Raw genomic sequence first — 21552 nt, 5'->3', positions numbered from 1 at the left:
TTTTTAATTTAACGGATAATTATTTCCAGAAAATATATTTAGAATAAAAATTTAAACTTACAAATTACTCACTTAAATATTAAGTATGATACCTACACAATTTATTTTACCTCATAAAGTTGTAATGCAGTCACATGTGTAGTTCAAATGTTTTCATAAAATACACATGTTAAAGTCATGACTATGCTAGGGACGTGCGAGTGTGCCCCCAGACCAGCTAGAAGACAGAGAGAGGATTTAGTAGGGACATGTTGGTGGTGACCGTCACTCCCAAAAGAAAACTAGGAAACTATACATTACTGAAAACTGTTAACGGCATTTGCATGTAAGTTTGTTGTGGTAACTAAGAGGGCATTGAAGAAGCAAGCTTTATGCACTACCCCTACCAATATTATAAATTCTAAAGTGTGTTTGTTTGTCCATCTTTCTCGCAGCAACGGAGTAACATGATTTTTTGCCTATAGATAGTTTATGGGCCGGAGAGTGACATAGAGTACATATAATTATGAAATCCCATCCCTAAGGGAATGAAAAAAAAGGGGTTAATTTACTTTTATAATAGAAACTCATAGGAGGTAGGTCATAGACAAACAAACAGTGAGTATGTGTAATTTCTCTATGTCCGCCACACGGTCATACAGTAAGGTCTGGCAACTTCCTATCCTTCTCCTGGGCGAAACCCATCCGCTTAGTGAAGCTCGCGGCTGCTAGCGAACTAAAGGTGCTAATGACAGTTTAGAAATTCGTCAATAGGTGGTTTTGCCTTGAATTTGTAACACGCTATCGTTTGGTGCGTCCGTCACATCTTGCCTGGAGGTTACCTGCCTTCCCACAAAATAAAGCTGAAGATTTGCATCCCAATTTTGCAAATGCATAGCCTTGGTGCACCGAGATTGTGCACTCAGTGGAACATTAAAATTAATGTTTCCAGTTTTTCAAGTTTATGCCAACTTGAAACTCGGCAATGATGTTCTTTGTATTGTGATTTTTTAGCCCGGGCAACGCCGAGTACTTAAGCTAGTATTACAATAAATTGTAATGTAAACACGTTTTATAATATTGAGCCTTTTTGCATTTGATAGGGTTGCAGAAACTAGAGAGAAAGGTGTAATGGACGTATAGATTAGTCTGTCCAGAACATATTTTTTGTATTTTATTTGTTTTGATTTAGTAAAAAGCCCATGTTATAAGATATCTCAGATTCAGCTCAGTGGTTCAGAAAGAATTATTTTGAGTAGTGCTAATGTGCTGTGGTTGGACTCCTTGTGCAGGCGATGTCTGGGGAACCACTCCCGCCTCTCACCAAAGACGACCTGGAGGAGTTGTTGCACAGCAAGGTGGACAGCTTCACCATCTCCCCGCTGACCGCCCCTGGCGAGAACTACGGCAGCACCATGCTGCTGGTGGACATCACCCTGCCAGACCACAAGAAGAAGTCCATAGTTGCCAAGATGGTCTCGGAGTTTCCTCACATGCGTGAATTTTTCCGTTTCCGAGAGACAGTCCGCAAGGAGATCTACACGTACAGGCTGGTCCGACCGGAGTTCCTCGCCATCCAGAAGGAGCACAAGATACCGGAGGACTTGTTCCTGGACGTGATCCCCGAGTGCTACGGCGCGCGCACCAGCCGGGGCGGAGGCATCGACCAGCCGGTGGACGAGAGCTCCGTCATCCTGATGGAGAACCTCAAGGAGTCCGGGTACCGGCTCGCCGACCGCATAGTGGGCTTGGACCTGAAGCACCTGGAGTACGTGGTGACGCGGCTGGCGCGCTTCCATGCGACGGCCACCGTGCTGAAGCTGAAGAAGCCCGAGGTCTTCAGGGACACCGTGATGAAAGCTGCTGCCGAGTTCAACAGAGCACCACCGCCTGATGGAGGAGAGGACAAAGGTCCAGAAGGAATTCTGGATACCCTCTCAGATCTCCCAGTCGTCCAGCGATTCATGGCTAGACTAAAAGAAGTGATGGCCAAAGAATATGCGCAATTCAAAAAAGGAGAGTTTCCAAAACCAAGGGAGCCTTTCGCTACTCTGTTGCACAATGACTTTTGGACAAACAACATGATGTTTTCGTATGGTGGAAGTATTGGTGAAGAAATCACAGGAGTGAAAATTTTTGATTTTCAACTAGCCGCTTACGGTTCTCCGGTAAGAGACCTGCTGTTTCTGCTGTACTCGAGTAGATCTCTCAATGTGACGAAAGAAGATTGTGACGACTTAATTAGGCTATATCATAATGAGTTCATAAAGTGGCTAGAATTATTCGGGTGTGACACGGAACTGTTTAATTATGACAAGTTCATGAAGGAGGTGGAAACGGAAGCCCCTGTGTGTTTCCCGCGCGCATTTATAATGTTGAGGATTTCGTCTGTGCCATCAAGTAATGCTCCTGACCTGTCCAAAGTATCTGAGAAGCACAAGATATTTAGATCCAATAGTGGACTGGGTGAAGTATACTTCCAGAAAGTAGAAAAACTTGTTCTGGAGTGTGTAGAAAGAAACTGGATATGAAAACACGCTTTCCTACTGTTTTTATTTTTAATAGCTAGCATCCGTTTTTGTTTGTAAATAAATATTACATTAGTCGTTTTATATTTATAGATTTGCTATCCTTTTAAAGATAAATAAAATATTTACTGCAGCAACAGAATTTGGACTCGAGTGTTGGGTTTAACTTTGATGTAACATTACTAAATCTCAAAATATAAATTCAATCTTGTACGTACACTTTTGTACAATGATGTAAAGCATGTTTGCATTACGACAAATAGTATGAAATACATTTCGGAAGTAGTATAGAAAGTTGGATATTGACTCACTCAACAAATTAAATCAAAATTTACGTTCTTAAATTAAATTTCACTAATTTTGAATCAAATTTCACGTTTTACACATTAATCTATGCATTTTTCATAAACAAAGTTCATTTTTTTTGGACCCCCTAAATAGTTGTAAAACGTGATGCCAAATTTTGCATTAAAATGGGACAAAAGTGGCAAAAATTGAGAAATTAAACGATTTTATTGAAGGCCAACGAATTGATCAAAAGTGAGCAAGTTAGATAAAAACAATAAAAAGTTCAATAATCATGATTTATTTTAATTTTCAGTAATACTATAAGTCCAATGCTTTTTTCGATAACTAAGCTCTTTTTAATATTCACACATATTCTTTTTTGGCTTTTAAAATCTCATGTCTTTCCATAATTCTTTAATCATATCTTCTTCATAGACAGAAATTTTAATATCAAAGATAATTATATCATTAAATTTTGAAAGAAAGTAGGAGCAGTTGAAAATTAACAAAAAGTTGGTTTCAAGGTCAGCTTTCATGTCTATATGAATTAATGTAAACAACAATATTTTTATTTTTAGTGGCATTATTTAATGCAATGACATCGCACACGACTTCATATCTTTTATAAATATTAAGCAATGAAACAAAGCATAAAGGCTTGAAAATATATATTTGGTTCATGGCAGCGGCCATTTTGATCTGTAAAATCAAAATGGTGGCAGATAATCAGTACCTTCAGGATTGCACTGTTGGAATATGTACTTTTTATGTGACAGTTTCAAATTTTTTTTTAATGAGTCAGCAACCAAATTAGTTGCAATTGGGTGATTTCCCATGGAATGACCCATGTGTGTACCTACTAGTACAGTGTAGCGTAAACGGGTTAATTTAACATTTGTTGTATGTGTTATTTCATCTATACATCCAAATATGTAATTTAACACTTAAGCATTTGTAATAACAGGTGTATCTACATGTATTTTTACCGAAGCATGTAGCACAATTTGGTTATCTAGAAACATATCGTGTAAAATTACGCCATCTGTACTAGTTTTTTTTTTTTTTAAATTATACAACAAAACTGTAGAATTACTAAATTATTGTATATGTAATTTGATGAATATTTTAGTTTACACTCAAACTTGTTTCTAACTTTTTAGTAAACACACATTTAAATTTTCTTTCTCTCACTGCTGTTGAATAAAAAGGACATTTGCTAGTTTATAGTAAAGGCTGCCTAGACAATAGAAATACCAGCTATAAAAATGAGAATTGTCCCGTAAGCCCAGGGGTATGTGGGATTCGTAACACACGTATATTTGTTTAGGGTGACATACTGATAAATAGACATGTTAAAAAAACCTGTAAACCCCCCCCCCCTTTTTTTTTTTTGACAAAGATGACAGGAGTGAGGCACAAGAGGGTAAAATCGGGCAGAGATTTCATACAGTGTGTTAAGTGATAATGAACTAATGTTATTACGAAGTCCACACAACCCTTTCACAAACTGGCAAATACTCATAATATGTACCCTAAGCTTTTAATAGTTCTGTTATTAAAAGTTCTTCCAACATAACTCCTTTCAGTTGTTTCTGCGAACATAACAATTTAGCGATTAGTTACCAGCCTTAATATATAAGTGGTGATTAACCTTAATGTCTCTATTGTGCCATTCGCAAAGCAAAGTACCACTTTATAACGCAACTACAAGACGCAACGTCATTATTACCAAGTATTAAGTGACTATTAAACACGTTATGAAAACACACAATTTAAATAAAAAGCCTTATACCCTCCAATAAACGGGGAACTACACAAAAAATTAATCAATGCACACACGTATGTATTTAAACTCACCATAAAATTTCGGGGCTAGCAAGTGCACTATGAAACACATAAAAATATTACGATATAAACTTTAAAACATGCCTCAAACCAAAATTATAACAAATCCCTATTTAAAGTAGGAATTTTCTACTGAGGCCGTCACGAAAATGAACGCTCATTGTTCTTAACGAAAAAATAACAGTACGAAAGTTAAATAATCTTAAGATACTATTTACTACAATATCTTATTATTTGTAAGCAGACACATGAATCGTACAATAAATCCCAGCCCACTTATACGAGTGTCTGTCTCACTTTGGGACAAACTATAGTCGACCACCACGATGCAGCAGTGTGTGAGATGGATGAAACTCGCCTTATATTTACTCCTGTTCATCGCCTGTTCTACAGGCGTGATGTTCATAGGTCGCAGGGGCGTTGCCGGACCTTAAATGCCCATTACAGGATATTATTTACGAGAAGGTTTTTCTTTATAATTGAGTTGCAAAAGAAAATTGACTGGCATCTCATGTACATAGAAATTTAAGTTATGATTTTTGCTAGAGAAAGGAAAACGAAACATTTTATATTTCGGTCTTTATTTAATTGTTTTAAATATTCTTTCTCAGGTCGTTTGCTTAATGATTTCGTTGAAACAAGTCTGTATGTATATGTTATGAAATACCTCAAACACGTTTCAAGTTTGTTTGACAGGCATGCTCACAGTAATACATTTTCAAACCGGCGTTAAATAAACAATCCTTGGAAACACAATTCCTGCTGCTTCTGTGCGTGAAGTATGTCAGGCTATAATGGGGAGGAAATACATACTGTTTGCTCAGTAGTTTGAAACACGCAAGAAAGAAACAGCAGGTAAAAGGCAGTAATTGAAAGATTACACTGATCCTTCAAATTTTTGTTCCTGAACGAGCACAAGATAGGTACATATATAACCCAGACACATGTTCTCCTGAAGAGAGTGTCTCCTAGGGGGAGCAGTGCGCCAAGTCATGCGAACCTCAAATAAATAAAATTTTTGGGTGACTTTCCAAGGGCGTCGCCAGCCGATGGCCTGGGGGGGGGGGGGGGGGCGGGGGGTGGCAATTTGTGGGAAAAGTATGTATTTTTTTTTGCATTTGGCTACACTTTTTTGAATCTCTAGGGCTCTAGGGGGAGGAAACTGCCCCCCTACCCCCCCCCTCCTTAGCGACGCCCTTGTGACTTTCTATGACGTCACTTCCTGGCACTGGAGGGGGGTTTTTTTTTTACTCTGCGACACTTGTTTGTCGCCGTACGGCGGGTGGCCTATACCCCAGGCTTCATCCGCAACGCCGGCGGTCTACCTGCCAGGCGTGAACGTCACTAAGCAGAGTATCGCAGTGACGGCAGTCAGTCGCGGTAAATAAGATAGTGGGGGGGGGGGGGGGGTGCATTTCACCCCATAACATTAGTCTTATTCTGCCTACGCCTTTTTTTTCCCCCTGTACGGAAGGAGTCCGTGTGGACTTACCCCCCCTGCCCGGTGCAAGCAGCAAAAGTCTTTACAACTCGAACAGTTGTACTCTGCGCGATACTGCTTATCGCGAACCTGAAACAATGGCCTATTAAACACACGAAGCTGCTTCATGTCTAAAAATAACAGCTTACGTTACTAATATCAACACTTCGTAATCATTTCTGGGAACTAAAAACTACATATGATAAACACAATCTTGCACGCATTTTAATAAATATTTTCCCCCCTCATAAATGTATGCATGCCAACCGGTAAAGAAATGACGAAGAAGGATTTAAGGCCTCATTTACACAACTGAAAACTTTTGATGTGTGACGTGACAGCATTTGTTCTCACGAGGTGCTGTTTATCTTATCTGGTCGCATCCAGAAACAATCGCGCGCAGCCGCCAGCAACTGCACAAAGTCTGTTAGAGCGGAATTCCTAGACATCCGGGTAAAGCAGCGAATAAGCACTGCCTTGTTGGGATACTATCGAAACCTAATTCGCGGGCCGTATCCCAGAACGTGTCTAGCCTCAATCCCTGTTAGGTAACGAAAAAGCAAACTGATTTAAATGCATTCTAGCGGACGTTTGGACACCATCGGTACATTTGCTACGCCAAATATCCTACCGATAGGAGCACTATCACGCGAATTAACTTGCGTAATTTTAATTGTCTCAAGTACTTCTAAAATTGTGATTTGTTTTTAAAAATTAATATTGTTTTTATAACAATAAAAGTGTAGAAAATTTCAGGATAGTATCGCTATCATAAAGTTTTATTTGGCACACACGTTTGGTACGTGGAAATATAAGTCGATGGAGTGGCTGTTCGTTCTCAAGTTGAAGTCACTCTGGTTAGTAAATGAAACAGCAGCTATATGAAAGGCCAATTCAAAAAGTTTTGTTCAGTGGCTATAAACTCGCAAGGAATAATTGTAAAAGTCTCACAATGAAATGAGTATTGTTAAACAAAAATCTTAACAACAAACATCAGCAGAGACTAAGCGTTTGCCTAAACTTTATTATAAAGGAAAAATAGGATGGTATCTAGATCGTACCGTGCAAAACTTCAAGAAAAACCATGCGTTTTAAAAACCGCTAAATATATTTAAAAACATGCTGTATGAGGGTGAGGGATTCTGTTTCCACGGACTTGCATTACACCTTTGTCGTCATTTCTCCATCATATTTGCACTAGACTGCGCGCCAGTCCAGAGGAGACACCGCGCTAGAAGCACCAGCGAGCGTCGCGCTTATCATCGCGCCTCACTGACACACATACGCCCCTGACTGGGCGAGCCCCTTTACATTTGATTGAATCTGCAAGGTTTTGTTAAGCTATAACCACGTGGTTGCCGACTAGCATCTCATTTACCAATACAGAATCAGTAAGGAAGAGTTGCCCACTCAAGTTCTCAGAACCCACAGGAACTATGGACGAACAGACGTCTGTACGATATCAGAGCCGAATAAATGACATCATGTGGGAAAAACGTGCTTCGTGAAGAGGACATATCACGTGACTGCGAGTCCAACAAAGCGCTCTATCTAATCAGCCATCGTCTTTGGTCATCTCATTTATTGAACACCGGTCTTCTCCCAGGCTGCAGTGTCGCGGTTCTGCAAGGAAACATCTGAGGTTCGCCTGTTCCAGGGTTGCAACCTCACCGCTGGACAGCGCATCGACGACTAAGGTACAGACGCACTGCTCAAATCGCAGGAGATGATAACACCATGCCGTATTAGGTTGTTTGATTCTTCAGCGCTTCGAACTGGAACATCGACTGCGCATTGCTTCTCTGTCACTTGTCACTGCATTCACATGTTCGCGCATGATTGCGAACGTCCAGATAACCGGCGAAGAGACTTGAGTGTAAAACAGGCGTCCCCAATCATATTCCCTGTCAGTTCTGAAGAATTCCCTTCATAGGTTTCCTGATTGTGTGCTGTACTTGTCCATCATACAGCGGAAGGCAAGGGGAGACCATGGCACTGTCAGATATTTGTCTCCAGCTATATTTGACAATAGGGCTGAAAATGGCTTCCAATTTTTTCCATAAAATATATTTGTACAGACAACCTCAAACATGTTTTAAATAATGTCACACAATCAAAGTTTTTTTTTTTTAGAGCTATCTCAAACTTCTCGTTTTTTTCGAAATTAAATAATTCTTCATAGCGCTGGACTTAGGGGCGGAATATTTTAAATAATTAAAATAGTAATTAAATGGTTTGTTATTTTATCATTAATTTACGTCCTACTAAAATAGTTTCGAAGGTACATTTTGTTAAAAGACGAAATTTTAATAAACGCAAAATATAAACAATGCAAGGTTTTTTAGTTTCTAACTACTTATTCTAATTGAATTTTAAATGTTTTTTTTAAACACACACACTCCTTTTACCAACCTTGAATTTCGCAAATTGGTTAAATTGTGGTTGGTAATTTTCAATTTTTTTTGGTACCTAAAATAATATACATGCATAATTTATTTCAGAGATATAATTATTAATCTTAAAACCATACTTAACCATTTTTACCACTTAGGGGTCGCATTTCGCAAAATGGTAAAATTAGGTTGGTAGATTTCGTACGTTCATTATTGGTACCTAATATATTTAATTACAATAAATTAAATTCCGAGATAAAATTATTATTATTCTTAAAAACATAATAATACCCCTTCGTTGAATTTCGCAAAATATAAAAGTTGTGGTTGGTAGTTTTCGTATTTCATATTACCGGTATTGGTATTTCAGATCATTAATTTATTACCCTTAATTAAATTCGAATATATAATTATAAATCTTAAAAATATACTTACCCCTTTTTCACTCCTTAAGAGTTCGAATTTCGGTAAATATAAAAATTATTATTGGTAGTTTTCGTATGTTTATAATTTATTACGTTTAATTAAATTCACAGCTATAATTATTAATTTTAAAAGCGTACCTACCTTTTATCACAGCTTAGGGGTGGGATTACGCAAAATATAAAAATTACGGTTTGTAGTATTCGTATGTCTATTATTGGTACCTAATATCATGTATTATGCTTAATTAAATTCGGAGATATAATTGTTATTCCTTAAAAACATACTTACACCTTTTTCAACCCTTAGGGGTTGAATTTCGCAAAATTTATAATTTTTGGTAGAATGTTTTTGTATGTTAATTATTGGTACCGAATATCTTTTCTTTAGCTTGATTAGTTTCCAAGATATAATTAAATATCTTAAAACTATATTTACCCCGTTTTCACCCATTAGGGGTGGAATACTGTAAATAATATTATAAAGCGTTTTCTTATATAATTTCAAAAGTTCATCAAAATCTGTCAAGTAGTTTTCGAGTGATGCTCGTATAAATGAAATAAATGAATGGATGCGATGATGATGCATGCACACACACGAAACACGTGCGAAAAGACAGCGCCAGAAAGTGAGCGCCAGAGCGAGTTCTTGATCAAAAGTATCCGGAGCCTATAAGCTGGAAGGAGGTAACGACTTCAAGTCACCTCCCGCGGCGTCATGTGCGCCTGATACAAAAAGTCTGCGGGAGCTCGAAATTGTGCGCGAGCGCCAGCGCCACCGCTCGACTGGAAGTATCCGGAGCCTATAAGCTGAGAGGAGGTTACTGCATGGCGCTACCTCCCGTGGCGTTATAAGCGCCTGGTACAAAATATCTCGGAGAGCCCACGAAGCGCGCCAGAGCGAGCAAGCAAGCAAGCGGCGTGGCGGGTCGAGGCGCGTTCAGTGAGTGAGGTGGGGTGAGAGAGAAATAAATAAGATATTATTTTTAAGCACATAACCAATTGCGAGAAAGGTATTTTATTGTATTGGTAAGTGTTTTGAGATGATGTTCTTCTGCAAATAAATATATGTATGTTACATACAACCACCACACCACTGTAATAATTAATCCTATATATCTAAAATTTAATGTGTTTTTTTTTGTCTGTCCCGTATGCGTTCCTAAGCCGATTGCGAAGAAACTTCGTGCACGTGACATTCGAAATACGAATTTCACTTACCGTCTTAAAACAGAACTTCAACACTAATTGAATTTTTTTTTTTCACTTTGCATTCTAAATAAGAGTAAACTTTCTTAAAAAGAGCCGTACTGTCTACATTAATTACCCAAATAAAAAATACACCCCCATTCCTTTTTTTTTTACCACCCGAAAAAAGAATTTTGTTTTACTTTTCGGCGAAATTAAGCACACTTTGTGTTTAAATTAAGAGGGCAATTACTAACTTCAACTGATTTAGAAATAAAAAAGGGGAATAGTGAAAAACTACCCCCCATCACCATTTATCACTCTCTTCAAGGCAGAAATTTAGTACCTATTTCTTGATGGAAATTTGCACCCACGACATTCAAAATAAGAATGAAATTACTGTTCAACATATAATTATGGGAAAAAGTGCCTTCATTAGAATTTAAAAAACCACCCCATCCCCCTTTACCTTTCCCTTACCGTATAGTACTTACTGGTACAACTAGATGCACACTTGACATTTAAAAGAGGAGGAAAATTACTGTCTACATCTATTTTTCATTTAAAAAAATATATTTTATTGAATACATGATACTTCTATAAAAAATGTCATCCCCTTTTCCCACCCTTTTAAGGAAATTTTTTTCATTCCTTGATGAAATTTTGTTCACTTGATGTTAAAAATAAAAATAAAATTACTTTTAAACCTACCCTTCTTCTTGACTACGTGGAGTTGAGAAATAACTACCGCCACTTCCGTTTACTACCCCTTAAAGCAGTATTTTAGGCCTCCCAGATGATATTTTATACACGTGACATTAAAAATGAGAAGAACACGACTATCTACATCTGATTTTAACAAAAAAGAAAAAAATTGAATTCATAATATTATGAAACACTACTTTTCTTCCACTGCCTACCACATCACCATTTTCTACCCATTAATTCAGAATTCCTTCACCCTGTGTTCAGCCCTGGCTGACTGTTTGGATGTTTGCTACTCGATCACGTCTTTACTACCCGACTTTTTTCAACGAAACTTGGAACATAGGTAGCCCCTAAACTGGCTGTGTATATTTTTACTAATTTCCACCCCCAAGGCAGTGAACATGAGATAACTGAGGTTTCCACAATGAAGAATTGTATACGACACGACGTTGGTGATAAATTATAAACATAAAACAAGACATGATCTTTCTATATGCCCGCCAAGAAAAACATAAGTGAATCCTTGTATTTATGCCCCAAAGGTAGCATTAAAGTCATAGTGGAGGGCACAGGGGTGCATTTGTCCCTCCATGTTTTGCTGCGGGATATTTTATCTTCATATTTCAAGTGATTAGAAAAGTACCACCAATAACTGGCCACAATATGTCTATTTACATCATGTCACAGGGCATTAATTATTTTCATGTAATAATTAACTGTAAACTATTAAGGCAACATTTTAATGGTTTCATAGTAAATAATTACAAAATAAATGGAAAACTTAATTTCTAAAAAAAAAATCACCTATTTTGTGTATTTTTTATTTTTGATTGTGAATTCATTGTTACGAATGGGAAAATAGGTTCGAAAAGGATAGATCAATTAATTAAACAAAGTTTTATTTATTAACTACTATTTACACTATTAATTAAATTACATCACTTAAAATGTCTGGCCACAAATTAATAACTCTTTCAATTCGTCCACAGTTTACTCCACCCACTGGAGCCCGGCTCGACAGTGGCTCTCTCTATTGTTCGTCTATTACTGCTCACACCTGTCCCAGCACACTGCCCACTCGTCCGCCGCGCACACAACACCGTCCCATATGCACCAGTCTTCGCACACAAGGTCTGTCGCTCGCCAAGGTCACTTGCCCTCACTTCACTGCCTCAGAGGCTGGCATCGTCTTTTTTTACCCACCAGCTCCCTTCTGGAATGTTCTCGCACTCCTTTGGAGTATCGCGTCATCAGGGTCGACTTGACATCCGAAGCTCCCATAACAATGTCATCCTAGTTACGCCAACTTCACACAGGCAGGGCTCTGGGAGTGTGCCGAGCCCTCCAGAGCCACAGAGCGCTAGCACTCTGGTCTCAATGAGAAAGTGCATTGGAGTGGAGAAAGTTATCGACGCGCCGTTACTAACTGGATTAGGTGTGTAGCGGCAATGTTCTGCGCCCCACCCGCAAGGAAGTGCACAGGCTGGCTGGTAACAGTATTATTCAATTAAAAATTTTGTGCAGATATATTTCTAAATAGATTTTTGGCGAGTTTTTTGGTAACATTTTGCTTTCTAAATGCGACTAAAACGAGTCTGAAATTTCCCTCCGTCCATCAGGAATAGTTGGAACTTTTAATTTTTGTGGGAACTCTGTACTGGTTTCGGAGACTGCTTCTACTCAACCTCGAATGAAGAACATAACCTTTCAGCCACCACTCAGTGTGTTTTTTCTGTTGGAGGGAAGTTGTTGTCACCATGGCTTCTCTGTCTGCGGTCAGGGCCGAATCGTATGCAAAACATCATTTCGGGGTACAGATGGCATTAAACAAAATGTCTGCAGTATGCTTCTAACATTACTTCCATTTGTTGATGGAAATGATAGATTTCTTAGGAATTGGTGAAGGAGACAGTAACACGACCAGCTCGAGTTAGGCTTAGCCTCACCCGCTAGTTCCTTTATGGTTTTTGACTTACTGCAGATTTTACGAAAACACATGTAGATGATACTATTAGAGAAGCAATTTAGTGTGTTACCCAGTGGTGGTGACACAAAGATACGATTAGTCGGGGGAAAACCATAATTTCGAATATGTGCCTTAAAGTTTCCAAATAGCAAATAAGTATCATTTATCTGGCTTGGGAAAACAAAGGATGCTTGCTTCTCATATATAGAGGTAGAAAAACAATTGGAATGAAAGTTCTAAAATGGCGGGTAAGTCACGCCAGCCTGTGTCATCTCTTTGCAACACCGGAACACTATGTGGGTTGTAGTTTTATGAAAGATACAGTGTAATGGACACAACTCCTCTGTGCAGACGATGCCCGCGGAGCCGCCCACGGACCTGACCAAGGAAGACCTGGAGGAGATGCTGCAGTGCGGGGTGGAGAGCTTCACCACCTCACCGCTGACCACCGCCGGCGAGAACTTCGGCAGCCTCCTGCTGCGGGTGGACGCCACTCTGCTGCCGGACCACCGCCAGGTGTCCCTCGCGGCCAAGCTCGTCGTGACCAAGAACCTGATGGGCAGGGTCCCTCCGTTCAGGGACTTCATGCGCAAGGAGATGGACATGTACACCCGGCTGCGGCCGGCGATCCTCGCCGTGCAGGAGGAGCACGGGATCCCGCGGGACCTGCTCCTGGACGTGATCCCCCGGTGCCACGGCGCCCGGACCAGGCGCGGAGGGGGCCTCGAGCCGCCGGTGGACGAGACCGCCGCCATACTCATGGAGAACCTGGGGGCCTCCGGGTACCGGCTGGCGGACCGCATCGAGGGCATGGACCTGGAGCACGCCGAGTGCGTGGTGAGGCACCTGGCGCGCTTCCAGGCCATGTTCGTGGTGCTCAAGCTGAAGAAGCCGCACTTCTTCAAGAGCACCGTGCTGCCGACCCTGGCGGTGCCCAAACACGACCCGCCCCCGCCGGGCGAGGACCGCGATGAGAAGCTGCACACGCTGCTGACCACCAGCCTGGCGCACGTGCCCGCCGTGGGCCAGCACCGGGCCAGGATCCACGCCGCGATGACGGCGGCGAGGCAGTTCCGGGCGAGGCCGAGGGAACCGTTCGCCACCCTCGCCCACAACGACTTCTGGACCAACAACGTGCTGTTCTCGTACGAGGGCAAGCGCATCGCCGGCCTGAAGCTGATCGACTTCCAAATGACGTCCTACGGTTCCCCGGCCGCCGACCTGGTGGGGTTCCTGTACTCGAGCACGTCGCTGGCCGTGACGGGCGAGGACCGCGACCGGCTGACCAGGCTGTACCACGAGGAGTTCACCGGGTGGCTGCGGCGGTTCGACTGCGACCCCCGGCCCTTCAGCTACGCCGCCTTCCTCCGGGAGGTGGGGGCGGAGGCCCCGGCGCAGTTCGCCCGCGTCTTCCACATGCTCCGGATATTCTGCATGTCCAAGGACAACCCGCCGGACATCAACAACCCCGCCGCCTTCCAGCGCATGCAGACCGACAACACCGGGCTGGGCGAGACCTACTTCAGCAAGATAGACAGACTCGTCAGGGAGGCCGTGCAAAGAAAATGGATATGAACCACTCCCCACGAACTGATGGCTTCATTTAACACACAAGGAGCGGATTGCCCCGGGCCTCAAAATACTCAGCTGTAAAGGGAGCAATATCTAAAGCGAAATAAAAAAATAGGGGAAGACAAACTGTTGATTAACTTAAACTAAAACTATTGTGTTATGCTAAAATTTAATTTTAAGTGTTATCAAATGAAAATTTGAATATAATTTAGTTTTAAAAGAATAAAGTTAGTGATATTAATTTTTTTTAAAAAGTTATCTTTTTTAATTTGTCCTGAAACAGTCCCCATAATCATTCCAGTACATTTTTCTAAACTAACTACACACAGGTCTGGAGGCAGGGGCGCAACAACTAAATTTCCAAAAGGGGGGCAATATACCTTTTTATAAAGAATCATCGATCCCACCTATTGAAGGGGGGTGGGGCCCTCCCCCGGGAAAATTTGTATTTCAAGGTGGAAAATAGTGCTATTGAAGGTTTTATTATCTAAAAATTGATTACACAGCACTTTCTTTGCCCCCGTTTGCCCCCACTTCAAGGTTTCAGAAGGGGGGGGGGGGGGGGGCAAAATACCCTTGCCCCCCCCCCCCCCTTGTTGTTGCACCAATGTCTGGAAGTATAGTCCCATCTGGTGAGAGGTAGAGACCAGGCCCCAGGTCTCTCTTCTTGTTTCAGGCGAATAGTGTGTGAATGTAAAATCTGGGCCAATGGAGTAGAAAGGCGGCCACAAACCCAAACTCTGTGCCCCAGGCCACAAAATGCTGTATACAGGTACGGAACTAACCAAAAAGTATTGACACTGAATGACATAGAACAAAGCAATTGTGCTGGGAGTGATTTAACTCATTTTCAGCAGCCTTGCTCTAAATGGGTCTCGTTTATTCAAGCCTCGTTTCCGTTTGCACATGAAATATAAATAGTTGGAAACTACCCGCATAAATCATGATCTTTCCGAAATAAAAACTCAGCACATACCTGCACATTTTTTATGCATGACATTTAATTTTGCTTAGTACATATAAAAAAAAAACAAATAATTATAAAACCTATAATATACCTTAACGAAATTTAGAGACCTGATATATGATTAGGAAAAGATTATATGGCGAGTTACGATAACCCTGAAAAGTGTGTAAATACACAGAAATTTATGTTAATATACCATTTAGCACCCAGATGCAACTAACATAAAAATAATCAGCTTTATTTATCAAAATTTAACTTGAATTAGAAAAAAAAATTAATATAATATTTAATGTAATTTTTTTAGCAGGAAATTTCAACCAAATCCTATCTGTTCAGCAAATAGATAGGAATTTGTTTTACATTATTGCACTGGTAAATTATTCAAACACACAAAACACTTAACACAATATTTTTTATTGTTCCAAGTAGTTAAACATGCTACATTTATGAATTAACAGAATAAATAAAAAAAAAATAAAAAATCATCAAAATCTCCAGTTTTATAAACCACATAATCTTGTCCCAATACATGATTAACAGATCCGGCAACGTTCAAGAGACAAGACCAATAAGCTGTTGGCTGTTTCTCTTCAGTCAGGAGGGAACATAACTAAGTACTTTTGCTAAAACTTTAGTCACTGGCAACCTCCAGGCTAACACACATTTTGTATTTTATACCTTTATTCCATCTCTTGTGCATGGTCGAATCCCTGGAGAAACCAGACAGTGTTTGACGAGGTGTGGCATGAATGTGTTATTTCACTTTATAAACTTAAATAACCAGACTCCTAATTTTGGAATACAACAGCGGCGTCAGATGCCAACTTTTTCCGTAGGTTACTCTTCGAGAGCTGAAATGTGAAGGGAGAAAAATAAATTTTGAAACATTTTGGGGGAGTAAAATTTTATTCTGTAAAACAAAAAAAAAAATTATACATTTCAACAATATCCAAACAATTTAACAATAATAAAACATAATCATCCATATTTAAATAAAATACATGTTGTATATTATAGGACTAATTTTTTTTTGTGCTAGTATTAAACTCACATTTTGAGGGAAAAAAAGTAACTCATTTTTCTGATTGATTAAAAAAAACAGTTTATTTATTTAATCTCTACAACTGCACCGGAAATGTGTGAAGCTCAGAACTGCAGCAACTGTTTTTGCAGACCATCACGTACCGACCGCATCCACTCCCAACTCTCAGAACAAACATTCTGCGCACACCACACACTTGCCATTCACGTTAACACATACTTCAAATTTCAAAGGAGAAACTTTTCTGACCATCTTAGAAAATCCAAATGTGCAATTGGTAGACACAAGATTATGTAGCGAATAGCAATAAAAGCGAAATAACAATGAAATTGAGTCAATACATTGCCAAACACCGAAATGCAAGGCAAAACACAAAATAAAATAAAATTAGCCTAAATTAACTGATTTTTTTTCATATCAAAATATAGAATTATTTTCATATATCTTCATATATTCAAAAACCTAAAATATTATGTCCTAATTAAAAACATTAATTTATATTTATGGTATTTTCAAAGCAAATAAAAACTGTCTATAGCTGATACTATAGTAATGGCTAAAGGCTTACAGAGAAACATCACAAGTAAATGCTAAGTGTAATGATTTTGGACTTTTAACAGTGCATATTCATTTTTTGATTCCTAATAATAGTAATAAAAATTTGGCTTTAGAAATTGCAGTTTTTTTAAAAAATGGTTAGCTGTACTATTTTCTTATTTATGACTTTTTAATAAACTAAGGAACTTATTGAATGTTTTAGTTGCAGTTTGTTCTTTAACTTTCATCAATATATGTAAAATTGTTTTATGTACACATTTTAAGTATTCTACCATTAAATGCTGAAGCAATTGATCATCGTATTTGGGTTTGATATGTACTTATCATTAACCTACTTGTGTTTTAATTGTTAATGACAATTAAGATGAAATCCACTATTTTTAATGACGAAAATTGCTTTTTTATAACACCATAACGCAATCTAAAAAATTAATGTTGGGTAATACTTAAGAATGAATGAGGCATTCAATAAACATTGCAAGCAAATTTAAACTTAATTTGTCATTAGCACCTGGCTGCTTTTTTAAAACTATTTAGTTTCTGCAAGTAAATAAAATAATAATAAAAAAACTTCAAATTTTAATTACAAGACCTAAAACTCTAGCATTGCTGTACTTGACATTAAATTAATTTACTCACTGATCCTACTTAATGTCAAACACTTTAGTTAATTATAATGAAACTATGAAGGCTAGCTGTCAAAGAAACCCTTCGTCTGAACACTGCACAACTGACATCATTACACCTCAAGACAGAGTCACTTCTAACAGTATTTAAAAGACCTTTATCGTTATCTAGTACTTTCATCACACAGCTGAAAAAATGTCTACAAAATTGGAGATGTAGAAATACAACTTTGTGCGTTAAGAGGAAAGTCAATTATAGCCATTTTATTGCAGGTTCGCCAAACCACCCAAAAATGTTTGAACTTCCCAGTCATGCACAAGCACTAGGGGCATCTCGACAGTTGTACGCTGGCGGCTCTGAGCAACACACAGGTCCAAGTTAGCGCGGAGTCTGTCAAGGCGCGGCAACAGACAAACTCCTCGACATCACACTTATGGTCACAAAACAAAGTTTTAATAAAATTAGAAATACTAATGCCACTTACACGGTACGACTAGCCGAGTGTATATAAAAAAAAAGTCACAAAAAAAAACAACACACTTTTACTTAAAATGTCATTTAGCTCCTCTGGTAGTGGCCACCCGCCAATCCAGTACGCAGAACACGTGGAATAAATATTTAAAAAATGGTACATGCACGACAGCACAATTTAAGAACCACTTTAGACCTCAGCTCTATACTAACAGTATGCGTCTCACGAAAATACATTTCCCTAGGACATATTTAAGAATTAAAATTCTCTTCAAATGAAAGAACACAGTATCCGTGCAAATCAGACTGCACACACAAACTGACGCTCACCTCCGCTAGTAACTGCCATTTTTGATCTCTTTAAATTTAACCTTACATCTCGAATGTAAAAATAAAGAAGAAAATTTATAGCTACCGACGCGGAGATCACTACGAAGGAGGCCGAAATGAGGCGGGACAAAAGAGGGATTGAGATAAACATGTAATATATTGGGTTTGGATGTATAAACATTAATTAAAGAAGAAATGCTTGTCCAACCATTCCTTACAATAGAGACAAGTTAACTACATACATGCAAAACTAACTATTAACCTTAGAAACACCACAAACATCCCGAAAAGATGCGCAAGTCAACGTGGAACAAGAAGAGGAATACAAGGATAAGATGTGTGTTTGGAAACCACTAGGGCCGTGCTAATATTCAGTAGAAATAACCAACATCAAAAAAATGAGAAAATAATTTTATATTACAATACAAAATTCTCCTTAAAAGTCAATAAAATAAATATATTTCAGTTAATCTTTGAGTAATAAATGAATATAAGTAACTGTTTGGATGAAATTATTGTACTAGCAGCAAGTCTTTCACAGGAAGAAAAAAAAAAAAAGCTTTACTTTATAATATAGTCCGTGAAATTTTGTTTATTTATTAATTATTTTACACCACATTACATGAGTTTAAAAAGAGCAGCAATATTATGAGACAGTACTTTAAATTATTATAAATATTTATCATTAATAGGTAAAACCTAACAAAGAATTTTTGCTTGCTTCTTATTTTCACAAAAGCTCATAAACTAATGGTATGTCTGACATGACATGTTAAATTAATTTTCTTATCATTACTATTATTAAGGACTGTTTATGTAAATTTAACACCATATACCTTTCTTTTATATGTTGCTCTGTCATAATATTTTCCACAAGATATTCATAAGTTAACGTAATGGGTGTAAAGTATGCCCGTGCGAATATTAAAATTTTCAAACATCAAAATTAGTATAATTATTATTATTACTCGTATTCGATTCTATTTCAGACACAAATATTCAGTAGTTTACCAACAGGTCTGTGCAGGATCTCAAAAATTGGGGAACATTTCTGGATCACGAGAGGTTTTTCTTGTCGGGCGGGGACAAAATTCCACGGGATTTTCGTAATGTTTTAGGACTACATCCGCGTAAATTTTGAGAAGACTAATACAGCAAAGACAGATTAAACACTGTATAATGGGAACCATTACTATCACCCACGCTATCAAAATACTGACAAGGATAAATACGTGTCTCCAAAATGCACACAACACGCGTGTTAAATTTGACAGTTTTCAGAAGATCAGAGGTTAGAAACACGGCATCTCTGTGATTAGTTTCGTTCAGAACGTGGCGGCGAAGGGAAAGAAACTTAATACAAAGAGTGAATGCCCAGATACGGGTCCACCCATACACACACAGTGTAGTGACAGCTCAGGCAATTACCTTTGTCACGCGTGGCCAAAAAAAAAAAAAAAGGTCACATTAGGAGGGGGAAACGTCTACCTATTTTACCCGAGTGCACACACACCAGTCTGTAGCGAGACTTCTCATTAGCTAGCGACACTGCGACTTGTACAAGAGTTTCTGCTCCCCAAAATTGTACAACAGCTTGCGTTTCTCCACAAAAATTTAAATTAGCTGATATGTAGTGACGTGACAGACCTTTTTAAATTTAAATATAAATAATCAAAAAATTGACTAACCTACAAATTTTTAATCCTAGAAATGTTAAGTTGTAATGTGGTGTTATAAACTTGTGCAATGTTTGACACCCATTATATTACACTTGTGAATATCTGTTGAAAATACTTAGTGACAGAACATATAATTCACGAGAGGTGCCATGTTAAGATGTGGGAAATAGCACGTGACGAACAGTAACGGCGGGCGAGACAGCACTCTGGCCCAGTGGGTGCCAACACACATCCAGGACGACCAACAGAGGAGGGCGAAGGAAGCATAAAGTAGTTCTGAAGAAAAGGGAAAAGGACACACAGAGAGAAGATATGATAGCAAACACAGCAGTAATAACCTCTTCTGGTTATTCCTCACACCACAACATTAAACACAAAAATATTTCCTAACAGTACATATTTCAAATTATGCAGGAATTCTTGTATCAAAGATGGCAGATACACTATTCCAACGGAAACCTTGGAAAAACCCAAGGTCATTTCCTTATCATAAACACCAATACTCATCAGTTCACGTCCAAGTCAGTTTTTTCGAATATGATATGTCAAAATTTGAGTTAATATGAAGGAAAATACAACTTTTCAAAATATTAAACAATATTAAAACATTAATACAAGTCCCCTGAAAAAATAAATGTTTTTTGAGTGCCACCAAATGAAAAATGTGATCATTTGTTTTTAGACCATTTGAATTTATTTAATTGGAAAAAAAAATCACAGCAGCAAGTTAGTGTGTTATAAAATTTGAAAACAAAAATTAGTAAACACAATTCTTTATTGTAACAAAAATATTTTATAACAGTAGATAAACTTATCACTTGAAAACCATACCTAGCTCACTAAGTAAACATTTATTTCACACTACCGTAAACACAAATGCAGTTAAAATTTACACAGGCAGACTGGTATATATCATTACAGATAATAAGAAAATACTGACAGTAATAATAACATTTTTGTGCGGTGCTCATAAATGCTACAGTGCATTTAGAATGATTGTTTTTTTTAGGAAAAACAAAATTGCATGATCCACTGGAAATGGCTTGAAAAAAAAATCTAATAGGAGAGTTAGCAATTTCAGAGTTGCAGATTTTTGGTTTCAACAAACAAATCAGAAAATTAATTATGTTAAGAGAACACAAGTTTTTACACCCAATAAAGCACAATCCAGCACTGCAAACCTATTGAAGGGAATATTGTTATTCGTGTGGAAACCCACTGTGCATTCGGGCCATGAATCGATCATCAACCAAAGCCAAGGGTAAAAAGAGTCAGTTGATCGATGTTACGTCCGTCGTAGTTCCCGACTGCGGCAAATGGCACCAGGATTCATTTAAAACCAACAGCGATCTTCCGTAAAGCAATGTGCACACAAGGCAGATGCAACCGAGTAGTGGCCAAAGCTGGAGCAACAAGGAAACAGGCTAAACTATGCATGCAGTTGACGAGAACAGAGCACGCAACGCAAATGTAGAACGAAGGAGAACACCAGAGAAGAAAATTGAATGG

The 21552-nt window shown here is 38.6% G+C and overlaps 3 protein-coding genes across 6 annotated transcripts in view; 2 read left to right on the top strand and 1 right to left on the bottom strand.

Annotated features, from left to right (window-relative positions):
* Positions 1-2591, top strand: part of LOC134538964 (uncharacterized) — a 38847-nt gene extending 36256 nt beyond the window's left edge. For all 4 annotated transcript variants that reach the window (XM_063380597.1, XM_063380598.1, XM_063380600.1 and 1 more), the window contains one exon: positions 1272-2591. In XM_063380597.1, the coding sequence (XP_063236667.1) occupies positions 1272-2510 (1239 nt within the window). In that variant the 3' untranslated portion in view covers positions 2511-2591. The remainder of the gene's footprint in view (positions 1-1271) is intronic.
* A 4961-nt stretch (positions 2592-7552) lies between these two features.
* Positions 7553-14623, top strand: LOC134538966 (uncharacterized). Its single transcript, XM_063380603.1, has 2 exons — positions 7553-7817; positions 13149-14623. Exon 2 carries the CDS (start codon positions 13152-13154, stop codon positions 14370-14372), a length of 1221 nt encoding a protein of 406 aa, XP_063236673.1. The 5' UTR covers positions 7553-7817; positions 13149-13151; the 3' UTR covers positions 14373-14623.
* A 1137-nt stretch (positions 14624-15760) lies between these two features.
* Positions 15761-21552, bottom strand: part of LOC134538968 (brain tumor protein) — a 70572-nt gene continuing 64780 nt past the window's right edge. Inside the window, exon 15 of the mRNA XM_063380611.1 lies at positions 15761-16187. Coding sequence (XP_063236681.1) covers positions 16125-16187 — 63 coding nt within the window. The 3' untranslated portion in view covers positions 15761-16124. The remainder of the gene's footprint in view (positions 16188-21552) is intronic.

The sequence above is a fragment of the Bacillus rossius genome, chromosome 14 (genome assembly GCF_032445375.1).
Source record: "Bacillus rossius redtenbacheri isolate Brsri chromosome 14, Brsri_v3, whole genome shotgun sequence".
In the NCBI taxonomy this organism is placed as follows: domain Eukaryota; kingdom Metazoa; phylum Arthropoda; class Insecta; order Phasmatodea; family Bacillidae; genus Bacillus; species Bacillus rossius.
Note: the sequence above shows the minus strand (reverse complement) of the source record. Positions and strands in the feature narration are given on the sequence as shown.